Source organism: Apiospora kogelbergensis (genome assembly GCF_038363985.1).
Source record: "Apiospora kogelbergensis strain CBS 113332 chromosome Unknown utg000007l_segment0_segment0, whole genome shotgun sequence".
Lineage (NCBI taxonomy): Eukaryota > Fungi > Ascomycota > Sordariomycetes > Amphisphaeriales > Apiosporaceae > Apiospora > Apiospora kogelbergensis.
The window spans coordinates 2562955-2579565 of record NW_027117424.1 but is presented as its reverse complement, the minus strand read 5'-3'; the positions used below and the strand labels follow the sequence as shown (position 1 = coordinate 2579565).

Here is a 16611-nt window from a genome sequence, read left to right as displayed (position 1 = left end):
TCGAAAACCTTCGCAGCGGCCAGGCGTCAAGGAACGTTCATTGTGTGTGAATTGTACGTGCCACACCGAATTGGACTTGATATATGTGACCCTGCCCCTAACCCTCTTCGCCTACCCTCCTCTCTCCGCGTCTCCATCAGCCGGTATATCGTTGCCTACTGGCGCTTGCAACCATCCCTTGTGTTCGACTTCGCGAATGGTCGTCTTGAGCACTTCAGACATCATGCGCCAACCGTCACGTGTAGGAAGCATCTCATCGGCCTGGATATCCTCGAGTCCCGGACGCCCCGGCAGTCCCTGACCCCAATGCATGTCCGCCAGGGCGATATGGCGGCCCTCGCGCACGAGGTCCGCAACCGCCTGCCGGATCTGCGCGTTGAAGCTCTGGATGCAGCGCTCGTACGCCGGATTTGGCGACGTGACGAGCGTGGATAGTATAACGGGCACCAACGTTGGTGTTGTCGTCGCATTGGCGTTCGGTTCACCATCTCCTCCATTTTCACTATCGCGCACGGCATCACCGGCTTCGGAGAGGTACTTGGCGAGCTCGAGCGTGTGGTCCAAGGCGTGCGCAGAGCCCTGCGTCGGGTCCAGGAAGCAGTCGGAGGCGCCGGCGTGTACGAGAACGAGGTTCGGCCGAGTCTTGGGAACAATGGCGGGTAGGCCGGCGAAGAGGTCTTTGATGCGCCGGGCGGTGAAAGCCTCAACGTCGTTATCCTTGAAGTTTCCGAAGCGGTTCTAAAGCACACAGACGCGAATCATTAGCTGCAAGAGCCACTACAGAAACAAAAGATGCTACAAGGGGCAAAACATCACAGAGAAAATGTGAGGGAGAAAGAAACGACTACTGACGCTGCCCACACAGTTCACCGGGTTTCCCAACCCCACAATCCAGTCCCGGATCTGCGTGCGATACCCTGCCTGCTCAGGGTCGCCGAGGACGACGGAATCCCCGACGAACATGAGACGGATCGGGATGCCCTCGGCAAGGGTCGAATTCTCGCGATCGTGCCACGACACGTTGTCGGTGATTTGGGAGTGCACGTCATGCACATCGACAGGACCCGTGAGCAGCGATAGCATCCCTATTAGCGTGGGCGCCGCACATTAGCAATAAGTGGTGACACCGAGGTCATTGGGGGTGATAAGTCCGAGCAAAGACAAAAGAGAAAACAGATAGAACACATACAAAGCAGCATGACGAGGCCTGTTGCTACGATCAAGAACCGAGAGCAGCCGTTCAGATGTTGCCACCGAGCGGCCATGGGCGCCCCCGCGATGCGGTATTGCGACAACATCATGCTTCTCGTCCTCCTTGTGGTGAGTCAAATCGCCAGTGAGTACTCCAATGGCATGTTTGATTGATCACTTCGAATATGTCGTGAAGCATAAACACGGTTCCATCATCAGACGCAGGAGAGTCGCCAAGACCAGCAAACATGCATAGGAATGCGAGTTGAAGTTGCATGTCAGGCAGCGGCTAGTCTCAGGCGAGCTGAAATGCCCGATGCGCTAGACAGGCCGCCTCGGGCTACACAGCAGTTCGGAAGAGCTATTGGTGCACGTCGGACATTAAGTAAAAGGAAACTATTTGCTTGATCAAATCCGATAGTTATCCTCGAAGCCCGTTTTGGCCCTTCAGTTGCTGCACCAGACCTGGCCCCCCGAAGGCTCCTACTTCCACCAAACTAATAAGACATGCTCCCCAACAACTCCCCATTACATGTCTGCCTGTGTGGTAGTCCGTCTGCTCATATCTAGATGCAATAAATATGGTTCAACCATCAACCAATCAGCCTCCTACCCAGAATTTATGCCTCCTCTGGCCCATCTCAAGCCTGCTTTCAACGAGAGAAAGTGTGCCAGTTCTGTAGTTGGAGGACCTTCGCCTTGGGGCACCACCCCCGATGGCCATGCGTAAGCGTCTCCTGTAGGGCGACCTCCTCTAGGAGCCAACGTGTTCGGAGCCATTGCGCCTGGACTCCAACCAGCGGGTGTTGGCGAGACAAGTATACCACTACCTCCAGAGGTCAACGTCAAAGTTGGGTTCGACCCTACTTCGGGGACTGTCGTGCGGATACTGCTCCATCCAATGTTTGTCATACTAGGATTTGGTATGTTTGGGGCTTCACTGGCACAAGGTGAAATAGTCTTGCAGCATGGACTCGGGCCACTGCCGCCATCCCCGTACGGTTGATTTGTACCGAATCCATACGAGCCGCCATAGCTCTGACCAACACCGCTTGGTAAGACTGCCTTGGACAGTTGCGTAGACTGTCCATATTGGCCCTGGAGCTGGCTCAAGTCCGCACCCGAAGTCGGGAATATCATGGCCGGCACTGTCACGACCGCCGCCCCGACGCCCCCAGCAACCAAGCTTAGCACCGTAGGCGGATCCAGCACCTCGGGGTTCGGTTGCTCGCTGCCGATCTGCGCCCAGCCCCGAGCTTGGCCGTCCGGGCTGTAGCAGCTCAGGGCCCAGTCGCCACCACAGGCCCGTGTTTCGTCGCCGACGCAAGGCGTCGCGCACTGGGATGCGTCGTCGAGCTTCTGTGTGCCGTTGAGGAACTGACCGCAAAAGCACTGGTCGCCGAACGATGTGGCAGCGAGGGTGTAGCCAGAGACTAAGCAGTGCCGGACGCAGATCTCGTTGGTGAGGGGACGTCCGAAGTTGACGTTCGTTGCCTCGCCCAGAACCGGCTGGTGAGGTTGATCTGCCCAGCACCCGGCGTATGCCCATCCCGAAGCGTCCTTTTGGATCGTTGGCGTAGGGGTTATCATCAAAGGGCCATGAGGGGACAGTGACGCAGGGGCAAGAGCATTACACACTGCCGTGCTCGTGGTTGTGAGACAGGTATTGGTGGGTTGGGGGGCGCAAAACCACCCACTACTGCAGTGAGCACATGCCCAACCAAAGCACCCATTCGGGCCTGGCTGCGCTGGTGTCTGGGGCGGCGGACAAAACCAACCGTCGACACAATCGTCGCAAGTATAGCCAGAATCAGGGCAAGGCCCACCTCCCGACCCCTGCCCACCTGGAGCCGTTGTCGTTTGCGGACAACATGGCTGAATTGGGCAGTTACAAGTCTGCGGGCGTGTCGAGCTAAGAGGCGGCGTGGCTGGGCATGGGAGGTTGATCGAAACAGTAGAGGTAGATGCCACACCGCCCCTATTCTAGATTTAGCAAGTTGCTCTTTACCAAGGATGATCTTGGTGGAACTCACATATACACGGTACTGGTGACAGTAATAGTTTCTAGCCCTTGTATAGCAATGGTCTTTGTGATGCAAACGGTGACGGTGGGAACGGATGCTATAGCCAGGAATTAGTCATTTCCCACATACAGCACTTTTTGACATCTTACCTCCGGGGTAAGCCGTTGCTGCTGTCGGACCTCCAGTATATAAAGGCCCGTGGCCGCCGCCCGTCCACAACCCACCAGCTACTGTACCTTCTAGAGGGCGAAGCGCAAGGGATGTAAGATCGTTGGCTATGGTCGCAAGAGCCTCGAGAGGTCCTCCTGTCTCCTCCACCGATACGGTTTGAGAGTCCGTGGCGGAGCCGAGCGGAAGATTTGGAAGGATCCCGGGCACGATGTCAATCCTGGAGGTAAGATCGCCTAGATCTCGCTCGGCATGTCTCGTAGTAGGTAGGCCATTACGGACATCATCCTGGCCAAGAGGAAAGGAAGGTTCGGGAGCGAGGCGATGGCTTAGTACTAGGTCGAATGCCGAGTTGCTGGTGATTACAGAAGCTACGTAGAAGAAAAGAACCAAAGTGACTACTAATACGCCGAGTCTCGTTATCCTCTGAGAGGGAGGGGGCCTGAGGGCCATCCGGGCTGGAGGAATCGGCTGGATGGGAATATCTGCTTCGATTGATGAGCGATGCGAACCAAAAGATAACAAGGCGCCAATCTCCAGAGAGAATTCAATGGACCAAAACAAGAAGTCATAGAAGTCCAAAAAGGGACGGAATCAGATGTTAGGTTCGGCGACAGGCCCAAAAGGTCGTGATGATGGCAAGAAAGGGGAAACGGCCGAGTAAAGCTCTACGCCCGAAGGCTGCTGTTGCATACTGAATGCTAACAATCCCAAATTCACTTGAGACCCAGCGACAGCAACTTCCCAGATCGGCTGTCACCGAGGCAAAAGTACTAATAAAAAGCAGCAGGCACATTGCGGAAGTGGTTCTCGGCAGTCGGTTTCGGAAGTAGCATTCGGAGGTATCGCACCACCACCGTCTCAACCACAAAAGCCACTCGTGGAACTTGTCACTCAGAAGGAACCAATCATAGCCCTCCAGAGATATTCCAAGTGAGGCAAGTTGGAACATAAGTGATCGATATGTCGAAGCGTGATCTCGGCCGCAAGTGGTTCGAAAACTGAACTCGATCAACAGCACACCTCTCAAGAGACACCGTGCTCGAGTGAGCCTGTTAGAGGTGGGACACGATCGCCCAAGATTTGTCACTTTCATGATGGCATAACATTCACAACATCGAAATCAATCGGCCAAAAGCATATGTGGTTGTTTGTCAAACGTCAGATTTCATTAGCCATACTTTTTTGCTAACCTCGTATCTGATCCCTGTATGACCAGAATGACCGGCCACCAATGCAGTACAAATCAAAGCCTGTAGCCCACGCCGAAGTTCCCGAAAAGACACAGCCCTCTGCTTCCTTCTCTAGTATCGCTTACCCTCACGGAGAGTGTCGGCGAACTCGTCCAACGGGCTGCGGACGAGCTTGGTCTCCTTCCAGAGTTCGGGGGTCAGGAAACCGTAGGAGTTGGAGATAGCGGCGAAGGTAGCCTTCAGGGTGTTCTCGAGAGTCTTGGTGGAACCGGAAGATGAGGTGTAAGCGTCCTCAACACCAGCCAGCTGCAAGAGGCGCTTGACGGCGGGCGAAGCGACGATCTGAGTACCACGGGGGCGGGGATAAGCTGCAAAAGCAGAGTCAGCATTTGTATTCCAAGACATTAGTGCTTGTTCCGGATGGTTTCCACATACTCTGACGGTGACGGAACCGCACTTGCCGCTCTCCTTGACGGGCAGGGAGTGAGGCAGACCAAGGTTGGTACCCCAGTAACCGCGGCGAACGGGGATAACGCTGAGCTTGGCGATGATGATAGCCGCACGGATGGCAGTAGCGACTTCCTTGGAGGTCTTGATACCGAGACCGACGTGACCCTCGGAGTCACCGATGATGACGATGGCCTTGAAGCGGGTACGCTGACCGGCACGGGTCTGCTTCTGGACGGGCTTGATCTGTAGTCGGGGAAGATAACACAAATTAGCAAGTGTGCCTAGCGATTTATTGGTTCCACCGCAAAAATGCCGATTGTTGCATGCAAAATATCCCCAGGTTCGTCCAAGACCGAATGAAGCGCTTCGTTGGTCGCAAAGAAAATCATGTATTGCAAAAACGCACCTTCATGACCTCATCCTTGAGCTTGGGCAGGAAGAAGTCGACGATCTGGTACTCCTTGATGGGCAGAGAGTGCAGGTAGATCTCCTCCATGGACTTGATCTTGCCGGCCTTTACGAGACGACCGAGCTTGGTGACGGGCTGCCACTCCTTGGACTCGTCGCCCTTGCCGCCGCGGCGACCACGTCCACGTCCGCGACCACGGCCGCGATCTCCACGGCCTCCAAAGCCAGCTCCACGAGCAGGTGCAGCGCCACCACGGTCAGCCATGTTGACTTGATTTGTCGAGTGTTTTCGTTGGGTCGGGAAAAGGGAATTGGCTGGTTGTCGAGTTGTAGATGGCCGCGCTGGGTCGTAGGCTCTTCCTTTTCGTGGTTGCGAAATTAATTCCTGGCTTGGGGTGCAAGAATCCACACCAAACGACCAATTCAGAAAATCCTCGGAAAAATGTCAGCTGTGCGTCGGTCCGCGGGGTCCTGCCGGGTTTGGCCTTTAGGGCTATTTTTCTATTTACAAGTACCCCGGTAGCTGTGGATGGTCTGTGCATTTTTAACAGTGGGGCTGGATTTCTGTCATCTGCGGCAGCTGTCAGCCTCCGCAACCGCAGAGTTGGCTTTTAGCCAATCACAGCTTGCAAATTATCACAGAGAGATTATGTAATCTTCAATTACCACATGCGAATTCATGGATGGAGCAGGCATTGCCATAGACGATTCACTAAAAGCCGATATCTGTAGCTGAGTAGACCCAGAAATGTCGGTTCACAGGGACTCAGTCCTCGGCGTCGAGGTTGGGGATGGGGGAAGATCTAACAATGCGATAGCTGGCGAGGCAATATCAGCAATGGGAGAGGTGCAAAGGGCCGTCTCTACCATACCACAAATATGCGGTCGCAGGTAGGCATGATTATGACCTCGGGTTTATTATGCGAACGTAGCCTGCTGGAGTGGTATAGCATTCTTCACTAGATGCAAAGCAACATACTAATGGTCAACATAATCCTCGAAAACGCCTTGACGTTGATATGAACATCATTAATTGTCAGTGCCGCTAGCTTCAACATGCGTTGCTCGCATGCAATCAACTCCCCTATTGTATGGAGACCGCCCCCGAAGCGCAATGCAGTCAAACCCCCATACCAATGCAAAGATTCCTCGAATCTGGCCAATTCGCATGCAATGAGTAGAGTGGTCGCAGAAAGTGGCACACAAAATGTCGTGCCCGAGAAGTAAAACCATGAAAGACGGCGGCGTTCATTCGTAACAATGGATGGATCGCGGATTCCTTAGTAAGAGTAAGGAGGGTATCTAATCGTTCAACTCAACAACCGTTTAAGTTCGGCTTCGCAACAAAAGCGGTAACGCATTTATTCGTTGTTGTGAATGAGAGACTCGGAGGGCTTGACTCTCTGTGCCCATTCCCTGCAATGATGTTAGTTGTTGCCAATGCCACGGCCGTCTGCGAAGACCACTTACGTCCAACTGCCATCATACACCTTGCGTTTCTCAGGAGTCCCGTAGTTTGCTTGCTCGAGTGCTGTGTCGATGACAACAGCAGTAACCCCAGAACCGCATGATGAGATAATTGGCTTTGCCGGGTCGACTCCCTTTGATTGGAACAGCTTTTTCAGCTGATCAACCGGCAAGAAAGCCTTGGTCTTAGGATCCAGCACATCGCCGAAGGGTATATTGATCGCACCGGGCATGTGCCCTGATGAGAGACCTTCTCTCGGCTCAGGTGCAGTACCGTTGAATCTTCCCTCTGGTCTGGCATCCAGGATCTGCACGCCCTCTGCGCCCTCCTTGTTGTAATCCGAAGCTACCTCCTTCACCTCTTCGAAGCTCGCCACCTTGTCCTCAGGATCCTTCTTGGGGATCGGGTATGCACTGCATTCCACACTGTAGAGCTCACCACTCTCTGTGGGGTGGCCTTCTTCGACCCACAACTTGAAGTTGTTCAGAATATGGACTTTGGCGTGACCAAAAGCCTTGAGGGTCCAGGCAACCCGCGGCGCGCTGAATATGCCTAGCTCTTTCGTATCGTACACCACGACTGTGTCATCCTTCTTGATGCCGAGCTCGCTCATAGCTGCTGCGAAGTCCTTGGCACTCGGCAACATATGCGGATACGGGCTGTGCTTATCGATGACCTTGTCGAGGTCGAAAAACTTGGCTTTCGGGATGCGCTTCTCGATAAAGACCTGGATGCCCTTGCGCTCGTCGTTGGGGAGGAACCAGGCGGCGCATAGTGGGATCACACGCGGCTCGGGGCTGATAGGGGAAGGGGACTCTTCTTGAGCGCTTCTGCCAGCTCTTTGGGCGTGACAATGTAGGAGGAGAGATTCCGTCGTGTGCTCGTAGCCATGGTGAACTTGGAGCCCGTGAAGATTCTAGCAGTGTGCCGCGCCATAAGCGGCGAGCGGAACATTGCCAGAGTGGCCATGGTCGTTGATTGATTGGGTGAACCGCACTCGGGGTTTCGGTAGGTCCCTCCGACTCGCGACCGCTCGATGGTTTGCGGAAACCGCGGATCCAAGTCGATAGTGACTATTGTCGCAGTCTACTCCTGCAGGCAGCGGGCTTGGCAGTTGTCTGCGCAGACGAGTAAGCGAATACCTCGACGATAGGAGTCAATGTCACCGGATTGACAGACCCTGGATTGGTGAGAGTCGCGGAGCAGATATGTGCAGTGAACAGAGCTTGGCCTTGAGTTGGGGATTGGGAGCTACCCAAGCAGCCAATAGTTGAAAATTGGATTGGAGTAAGAGGGATGGAGGGTTGCGCGCGGGGGTTTAGACAAGCTGTATCACTTGCGTAATTCTTTTTGAAATGAGCACCGCTACTAGGAGAAATGCAGGCAAAGTGACGTAGGAAATCCGTACTACCTTCTTTTCTCTTGTATTGTCTACCAAACCATAGGATAAACTGGGCGCGGCAGGAGATATGGAGTTTTCTCTTCTCTTTGCCTCTTACAGGGCAGCACTAATAGTTGCCGATAAGCGACGGAATTGTTTGGCGACCACATGCACATCAACATGGAGCAGTATTGATCGTTGATAGGAAGGCCCCAATGGAGCGGAGCTGCAAACGTGCAGGCTGGAGCTCAGAGCTGGGGATTGGACTATAGCGCTTCAGGCATAGCGCCATGTTGCTTCTTGGTTGATGGAGCCTGCAAGTGTGCCTGCTATTCATGCTGCTGATGAATCTCTTTCACTGCAGCTTCAATTACATTACATCCGGTGCTGGTGCTCCAAGCACTGTTGATTTGCCTACCTATATTCTACACTCGAGGGCGGTACTTGGGCAACACGTATTTCCTGGACACGTTTGAACCCCCCAAGATCTTGCTTTACCTTAAAAAGTCAAAAAACTCCTGTTTTACAAGATTTACACCTCCCCACCTCCCCCTTTCGTCTTCACAGAACCAGTTGGGTCAACATGAAGGTCAAGATCAAAGAGTGGAATGCAGTAGCAAGCTGGCGTTGGAACCTGCCGGAGGAGGATGTATGCGGTATCTGCCAAGTTCACTTCGATGGCACCTGTCCGACATGCAAATATCCTGGAGATGATTGCAGTCTCTGTGAGTCACGGACACCAATGCAGCCATTGTTTACAACTTCATGGGGCAATCAATTCTGATATAAGACATATAATATAGTATCTGGAAAATGTGGTCACAACTTTCATATGGTCAGTGCTGGGCCATCCGTACCCCAGGAGATCGATCAATCTAGCTGACCTTTCAAAGCACTGCATACAGGAGTGGATCAAGCAGGAATCGTCCAAGGGGCAGTGTCCTATGTGCAGGCAAAGTGAGTCATTGCATCTTGATACTAACTTGTTCTGTATTGTGCAACTGACCATCTTTCACAGAGTTTGAATGGGGACCAGATCTCGACTCGCAAGAGGAACAACAAGATGACCAACAGCCCCAGGAGGGTCAGCAGCCGGGGGGCATGGTTATGGCCGACAACTGAGGCCTTGACTATAAGCTTTCAGTACGCCCCAACCTGGTCTCACTCGTGTCAGGATGATAGAGACCAGAGTGACATCGCCATGCCTCAGAGTTCACAGGAGTGCGTACAGATTCAAGCTGTATCGAGGGGATGACCGCTTCCTACTTCCCAGTATTCTTGGAGGCGTTGGGCGGAGGAAAGGATCGCGTCTTCACAGACGTCAAACCGCCAGGGGGTATTTGCGGCGGTATACTAGCACCTTCCAGCGTCGTCGAGCAATTATGGAAAGGGGACCTCAAGGTAGAAGGGTGACCTATTCAAGTCTGGTGTCACAGATATAAGACAGGGAGATCTCAGGCCTTAGCTACCCCACGAAACGATAAGATAGAAGCTCCCTGCTGCTAGTAATCAATCCACTTGATTTCTCCGCAGTTTCTAGGCGGCACCTACCCACACCAGAGTTCTGACTGACCAGAGAACGCCAGAGAGCGCCTTGCGCCTCGCACCTCGCGCCCTGGAAGAAGCACTGACAGCTTAGCTACACGTAGAAGCAAAGCGCAAATCAGCTCTGGCTTGCAGGCTACAAGCCTGTTTCTGTTTGTTGTACGACAAGCTACTGCAGCTACAATACAGCATTTCCAGTTTTGCCTTGCCTTGCACGGCACGCGTTTCGTGTCGCTTCTTCTTACGTTATTCCCTCCAGTCTGATTTGATCCAACCAGCAAGCAACTTACTTGTCTGGTTTCTTGGACCCATCATATCCCAACCCAGGCTTCCTTTCCAAATGTAAACCTTACAGCGGGAATCATGATGCGCCAATTCCTCTGCTCAGCCCAGCATCCTCTTGCCGATTTCCTGCCCATCTCCAACAATAATAGTCTTGTCGCAGCATCCACGTCTTCTTCCACCCGGTAATCCGACAAGATGACGGATCCCGCCAATGCGACTTCACCCACCCACGAACTGCTGCCTTCCTCTCCGGGGATCCCGACTACTGCCGAGCACGAACAAGATGCACCGCAGCCAAGCCCCCCTTTCGCGCCCATCTACACGCTCGTAACCAATACATCGACGCGGTCAACGCATCACCCGCACGTCCATTACATTTTCAACGACGACGACCCCGATATCTTGTCGCAAGCCCTCGCACACCAACATGAACGGAACGTGGACGAGTCCACGTCGGATCCCCAGTCGCACGGTCGCACGGTGCTTCTGGATGTCGAGCCAGATGCCGATGGCGGATACAAAGTGTCTTGGGCGTCCAGCCTCTCGCCCTCCTGGGCGGTCGTCGACGCGCAACTGAGCCGAATAGCCCCACCCTCCGAGGCTGCAGGCGCGGATACGAGTGGCAGCGCCGACAACCCCCAAAAGTCCGACAGACTGATGCTGAGGATAGACGGCATCGAGGCTGCGTCTGCTGGCACCGAGTCCGAGCTGAGGCTTTCCAATAGAAGCGGACAGGGGTCTGGCTCGGGCAGCAGTTTAGGGAGTTCACAGAGGGACAGGGACAACGAGAGTTATTCCACTCTCGTGGATGAGTTTGAGAGGAGAATGGTCATGCTGCGGAAAATGGTCGACTCCAGTGAAGAAAGAAGACAAAAAGTCGAAGCTGAAGCAGCTGCAGAATCTGTTCCCGCCATGCAACCTGAATTCTCCGTCACAGAGTCGGCGTAGCCATGAAGCTGTTAGACCCTTGGCGTCCAGCAAGGCTCTACATACCCATATCTACAGGCCCTCAGGTCACTCGGGAGTGAAGGCTACGTTCTACGCCAGCATGGTCTACCATGCAGTACTTCCTGTTTAAGGATGAAATTCGTCGAGAAGTCTGCTAGCATCAAAGAGACGCACATTAATCCTACTAAGTCCTCCCTAGAGGTATCTACGCCTTGAGGAGTCATGCCGGTCTACTTGAGCAGTATGCCCATTTGCCTGTCTTTCCATAGGCATGATTTGGCATGTATTACTAGAGGCCAAAGAGCAAGGAGAGCATTATTGTGATGTGAGTCAAATAGATGACAGAGTCTTACCCTTCGTCTCCCGGCTGGCCTACATAAACCCTTCCCCTTGTCAATTACGACTGCACTGAGGGTATATATTTGGTTAAAGAACGGGTCCTAGCATAGCTACATATGAGCACTGCTTGTTATCTCCCGGGAGTCACTTTTGAATTGGAGTTATGTGTTCTTGTAAGATATAATCAGATATAGATAGTTCTGCAAGTGTCTCTTTGGTCATGAACTGTTTCAACATCATGTCATGTAGCCTCATTGGCCCGGCGTACAGTGGCCTGGAGTAAACAATTGTGTCATCTAGGACCCGCAATGCAACGAACTGACAGTTGACCAGATTCGCATGAGCGCAATGAGAGATATACAACTGTTTATTGAAAGAATTCCTACAGATGCAGTGAATCAAATACTGCCGGTGGAAAAGGAGCAACGAGAGGCGCTCGACCGAAGCAGTAGCTCAGAGTGGCGTGCACGGAACTATTTCTGGAGTCAACCCCTGATCCCCGTTGCTTATTTGGAGTTGCCCCCTCCCCCCCTGTTACTTGCTTCAGGGTCCATTCAGAATCATACGGTACGTACATCTCAACGACATCGACTCAGCTTCCATCGTACCGCCTGAATCGATGTGCCTGTCATGAATCAACCCCAACGGCGCAAGAGGGTTCTTTATTCGATACGAAGAAGATGTCGTCGCCGCAATCCTTGAACAAAGGCGCTGGCCTCCTACAACGGCCCGAAAGCAGCAACAGTAACAGCAAAAACCACCATCTGCTGTCGCCCGTCGCCTACGATGACGACGCCCAGTCCCTGCACAGCAGCCGGAGCGAGCAAGACACCGACAGCGAGGACGACGAAGTGCTGGCGCGCGCCCGCAACAGCCAGGAGCTCCGCGCGCGCGACCGCCTGGTGCTGATGGAAGACGAGGAGATTGACAGATTGGTCGCCGACACTCGCGCCAAGAAGCAACAAGAGCGCATACGACGAGGCAGCAGCAACCTGGCCATCCCCAACCCGCTCAGCATCCTGCGCCGAAGCAACAGCAGCGGTCGCAGGAGCCGCTCGACCAGTCCCATGGAAATGGACGCCACGGGCTCGGCCGATGACCTCGTTGCCGACCACGGGGAGAAGAGAAAGCAGCGTCGGGCGCGGAGGAAGGAGAAGAAGGATCGGCTGCTGCACGATGCCCGGAATGGAGAAGACGCCGGATTGATGTACGAGATGGAGTCGGGAGCCATCAAAGAAGGGAGCTCTACGGGCGAAAGCAGCGATCGGGAAGATAGCGACGAGCTCGACCGCCGGCACCTGAACATGCATTCCAAGACGGACAAGAAGAGGCGCTGGAAGAGGTGGCTGTTCTTATATGCGCTTATCGCCGTCGGGTTCGCCTTCCTCGTTCTTCTCGCCTGGAAGATATCGGTGGACAAGAAGCGGGAGACCCAGAAGTACGTCAGCAATGGGACTGCGCTGTTTGCCCCGACCTCGATCATCATCAGTCTTGACGGCTTCCGCGCGGACTTCTTGCAGCGTGGTCTGACGCCCCGGCTCAATGCTTTCGTCAGAGAAGGCGTGTCGCCCCTGTACATGTTGCCTTCATTCCCGTCTGTAACATTCCCTGTGAGTTCCCACCATACCATTGCCAATCTTCTATAGCCTCTCGGTGGAATGGAGCTAACACCCAGCAGAATCACTTTACTCTTGCCACGGGTCTTTATCCCGAAAGCCACGGAGTGGTCGGAAATACCTTCTGGGACCCCGAGCTCCAGGCCGAGTTTTACTACACGGATCCATCAAGAAGCATGCAACCGAAGTGGTGGAACGGAGAACCCTTCTGGGTGACCGCGGAGACCCAAGGCATCCGGACTGCCGTTCACATGTGGCCTGGCAGTGAAGCGCATATCCATGATATGGACCCAAGTTTCTTGGACCGCTTTAAGAGTAAAGAGAAGTTACCTAAGAAGGTCGATAGACTTCTCGAGCTACTGGACATGCCGGGCATGGAGAATCCCGGTGTTGACATCAGCAACATGCGACCACAACTGATTGCCGCCTATGTGCCCAATGTCGACGCCGACGGTCACCGGTACGGCCCTAACAGCACGGAGATCCGCACCACCATCACAGATGTGGACACGATGCTCGATCAGCTGTTCCACGGTTTGGAGGTGCGAAATTTGACGAATATTGTGAATGTCATCATCGTTTCGGACCACGGCATGGCCACCACCGATATCTCCCGCATGATACAGATCGACGACGTCGTCGACCTCGACAAGGTGGCACACGTCGACGGTTGGCCTCTGGTGGGAATCCGGCCCAAGAACCCGGCCGACCTGCAGATGCTATACAAGCAAGCGCTTGGCAACTTGAAAGACAACCCCAACTACGAGGTACGCCTCAAGGACAAGGACATGCCGGAGCGCTACCACTTCTCGAAGAATGACCGTATCGCGCCCCTTTGGATCATACCCAAGGCAGGATGGGCCATCGTGAAGAAGGAAGAGTTCGACATTCAAGATGCCAAGGCAAAGGGTCTAAAATATGAGCCCATCGGTCTGCATGGCTACGACCATGAGCACCCTCTGATGCGAGCCATATTTATTGCCCGTGGCCCAGCCTTTCCCCACCAGCCTCACAGCAAGATCGAGGTGTTTCGTAAGTTGCCTATCCATATACGCAATACTAAAAATTGCACACTAATGAATTATCCAGAAAATATTGAAGTATATAACATGCTCTGCGACTCCGTTGGTATGCAACCCAAGCCCAACAACGGGACCCTCCGCCTACCTCTGAAACCTATCGGGCTTCACGACTCGGATTCCGCCACCGAAGAGCCTGCCGACCCAGAGACCTCCAGGCCGGCAGTCGCATCAGCAGCCACAGCCTCCGCTTCCTCGGTTGAAAAGGCCGAAACCACTACCACTACAGCCCAGAACCCAACATCAACGCCACCAATTGGCGTAGATCCTGTGAAGGCTACTACCTCTTCCAAGGCCTTAGGAGTCGATCCTGTGGTGGCTAGCTCCTCCTCCAAAGCTTTGGGAGTTGACCCAGTTGAAACGGGTCCCCCGGAGAGGCCTCACCCGAATGAGGATCCAGAGGAAACCCATCACTTCAACAGTATCACGGAACTATGGGATTGGCTGAAGGACAAGGCCGGGCATGTGTGGGACAAAGTCCGCGGCGGGTCTGGATCCAGTTGAGAGCACTCAGTCTTCCGGTTCATAGTTTCTTGTGTCATCATCATATAGCGAAGTTTTGTACTATTGTGCAGTGGTGGCGGCGGGTTGTTGCATTGCAGTAGCTGACCCCTGATACCCGCCACCGGGAGGTATTGTGGGGGGGGGCATCGCGGCGTTTGGGTGTTCAATGGTACGACATATCAGAGCTTTTCGAAGCATTTTGATTCTAGCAATAAGAGAATTCTTTGGCTGAGTTCAAGAGGCAGGCAAACTTGAAACTTGGTATTATAGCTTTGTAATAGAGAGTTGGGCTTCTGATATGCTATTTAGTGGAACGAGATACCCGCCCCTTCGCAGACGCTTCCCCCTGTTGAACCATTTCACGCCTGGCAAGATTTCGCTTGCCACCCATCTTGCCGTCTTCGTGTGCATGCTGCCATCGCCGAAAGGCTCTGCCGTCTTGTCATTCCTCATCCTCTTCTCCAGACGGAGATCTCGCAGAGCAGTATCGAGGCCGCCGACCGCATCCTCTCCATCTTCAGCGGGTTCCTCCTCTTTGTCCTCATCACCACGGGGGAAACTCGTTTGGCCCTCGGCCAGCGCCTGGAACACGATAAGCTGGTCCTGCAGATACTCGTCGACCGCGCCACGCCTCATCGCCACTTCCTTGTACAAGTCTTTGGACACACGGCGCGATATCTCACTGCTCAGCGCCGCTGGGCTTTTGTTCTTGCGCTTTCTGTCGTACATATAGTCGCGGCCCCATCGACGAGAAGAAGGTGTCGGGCCGTTTTCGGCGTCAGTGTTGTGCGCCACCAGCAGCACGTACATGCGCGCGTCGTGCCCGCTCTCCTCGACGAGCTTGAAATTGATCTCGGCGTCCGGGAACAGCGTGTCGAGGTCCTGGGCCAGGGCGTCTTGGAGCGGGGCATGGAGCGCGGTGGGTGTCAGAATGCTTGCGTCGATCCGCCTGATACTGGTATCGTTGCTGGCAGCAGTCGTCGCTGGCGCGCCATTATCAATTTTCTCTCCTTCGCCTTTCAGCTTTAGGGCCTGGCCGAGCGGCAGCGGGTGGATTCGGAACCAGACACTTCCCATACGAGTAGACCCAGTGCTCCAGCTGCGCTGCTGCAGCCGACGCTCGACGTGCACGCCCGCGAACCGCGCCTCCAGCGTGGGGAGCAGGACCTGGTCCAGGTACTCGTACGAGAGCGAGAAGGAGACGTTGGTGCCGCCCCGGATCTCGAGCTCGACGGGCACCGTCGTCTCGCCGCCATCGCTTTTGGCGGCGAATAGGAGGTAGGGGAGCACCGCCTGGAAGATGAGTAGGGTGCTGGCGGCGGGCGAGCCGGCGGCGATGGTGATGGGCTTCCCTTTCTGTTTGGCGGACACCTGCGCTTGGGGAGGTGTGAGGGAAGGCCGGAATTCTAGGGTGTGGCTGTCGACGAATAGACCCTCTACCTCGGCGCCTGTAGCTTCGGTGAGCCACTTTATGCTGGTTACGTGCTGACTTTTGAGGCCTGGGAAGACGGGTCAGCCTGAGTGTGCCTTAGAAGTGGTGTCCCGAAAACCTGTTTCTCTCTCTTGACTTACCGCCTCCACGTCCCCCAGAACGGCCGGAGCGGTTGCCGCGTATGTGCGTGATGCGGATCGGCTGCGATGTCACGGCCGCTAATGCAACGGAGATGCGGACTAGCTGGCCTCCACCTTCTCCAGTGCGGCCGTCAAGCTCGATCGGCTTCTTGTGCTTCATGATTTGTATGGCTGCCTTCCAGTCGCGTTCGTATGCCAGGTAACGGGTGGAAAAGCGATATTGTAGCATATATATTATTATCTTCTCTCCTCCCTCCTCCTTCCACCACCAACTACGTGCCCTTTATGAAGGCGAGTGAGTCATCCGGGCTGTGTTGGTGCTGGATGAACCAACGTGGATCTGTCTTTCTCTCTCTCTAGCCCATGCAAGCAATGACCCGCTTTTGGCGCCATGACTGCCTACAACCAAACAACCTTCAATCAGCAGCAAACCAGCCAGA

At 54.3% G+C, this 16611-nt stretch overlaps 8 protein-coding genes across 8 annotated transcripts; 3 read left to right on the top strand and 5 right to left on the bottom strand.

Annotated features, from left to right (window-relative positions):
• Positions 1 to 111: 111 nt before the first annotated feature.
• Positions 112 to 1083, bottom strand: PG998_011183 (carbohydrate esterase family 3 protein; the record flags this gene model as incomplete). Its single annotated transcript, XM_066877999.1, has 2 exons — positions 112 to 738; positions 853 to 1083. The coding sequence occupies 2 exons, from the start codon at positions 1081 to 1083 to the stop codon at positions 112 to 114; spliced, it is 858 nt and encodes a 285-aa protein (XP_066727053.1).
• Positions 1084 to 1800: 717 nt separating this feature from the next.
• Positions 1801 to 3836, bottom strand: PG998_011182 (uncharacterized protein; the record flags this gene model as incomplete). The annotated part of the gene is made up of 4 exons (XM_066877998.1): positions 1801 to 3035; positions 3084 to 3169; positions 3225 to 3312; positions 3365 to 3836. 4 exons carry the CDS (start codon positions 3834 to 3836, stop codon positions 1801 to 1803), a joined length of 1881 nt encoding a protein of 626 aa, XP_066727052.1.
• An 851-nt stretch (positions 3837 to 4687) lies between these two features.
• PG998_011181 (40S ribosomal protein uS5) lies at positions 4688 to 5699 on the bottom strand (the record flags this gene model as incomplete). The annotated part of the gene is made up of 4 exons (XM_066877997.1): positions 4688 to 4867; positions 4930 to 4944; positions 5012 to 5269; positions 5433 to 5699. The coding sequence occupies 4 exons, from the start codon at positions 5697 to 5699 to the stop codon at positions 4688 to 4690; spliced, it is 720 nt and encodes a 239-aa protein (XP_066727051.1).
• A 1096-nt stretch (positions 5700 to 6795) lies between these two features.
• On the bottom strand, positions 6796 to 7871 carry PG998_011180 (uncharacterized protein; the record flags this gene model as incomplete). The annotated part of the gene is made up of 3 exons (XM_066877996.1): positions 6796 to 6850; positions 6905 to 7638; positions 7689 to 7871. 3 exons carry the CDS (start codon positions 7869 to 7871, stop codon positions 6796 to 6798), a joined length of 972 nt encoding a protein of 323 aa, XP_066727050.1.
• Positions 7872 to 8866: 995 nt separating this feature from the next.
• On the top strand, positions 8867 to 9405 carry PG998_011179 (Anaphase-promoting complex subunit 11; the record flags this gene model as incomplete). Its single annotated transcript, XM_066877995.1, has 4 exons — positions 8867 to 9008; positions 9087 to 9118; positions 9177 to 9240; positions 9302 to 9405. 4 exons carry the CDS (start codon positions 8867 to 8869, stop codon positions 9403 to 9405), a joined length of 342 nt encoding a protein of 113 aa, XP_066727049.1.
• Positions 9406 to 10308: 903 nt separating this feature from the next.
• PG998_011178 (uncharacterized protein) lies at positions 10309 to 11061 on the top strand (the record flags this gene model as incomplete). The annotated part of the gene is made up of 1 exon (XM_066877994.1): positions 10309 to 11061. One exon carries the CDS (start codon positions 10309 to 10311, stop codon positions 11059 to 11061), a length of 753 nt encoding a protein of 250 aa, XP_066727048.1.
• Positions 11062 to 12080: 1019 nt separating this feature from the next.
• On the top strand, positions 12081 to 14599 carry PG998_011177 (pyrophosphatase/phosphodiesterase; the record flags this gene model as incomplete). Its single annotated transcript, XM_066877993.1, has 3 exons — positions 12081 to 13010; positions 13079 to 14048; positions 14106 to 14599. 3 exons carry the CDS (start codon positions 12081 to 12083, stop codon positions 14597 to 14599), a joined length of 2394 nt encoding a protein of 797 aa, XP_066727047.1.
• Positions 14600 to 14863: 264 nt separating this feature from the next.
• PG998_011176 (RNA 3'-terminal phosphate cyclase-domain-containing protein) lies at positions 14864 to 16331 on the bottom strand (the record flags this gene model as incomplete). Its single annotated transcript, XM_066877992.1, has 2 exons — positions 14864 to 16098; positions 16172 to 16331. The coding sequence occupies 2 exons, from the start codon at positions 16329 to 16331 to the stop codon at positions 14864 to 14866; spliced, it is 1395 nt and encodes a 464-aa protein (XP_066727046.1).
• Between the last annotated feature and the right edge of the window lie 280 nt (positions 16332 to 16611).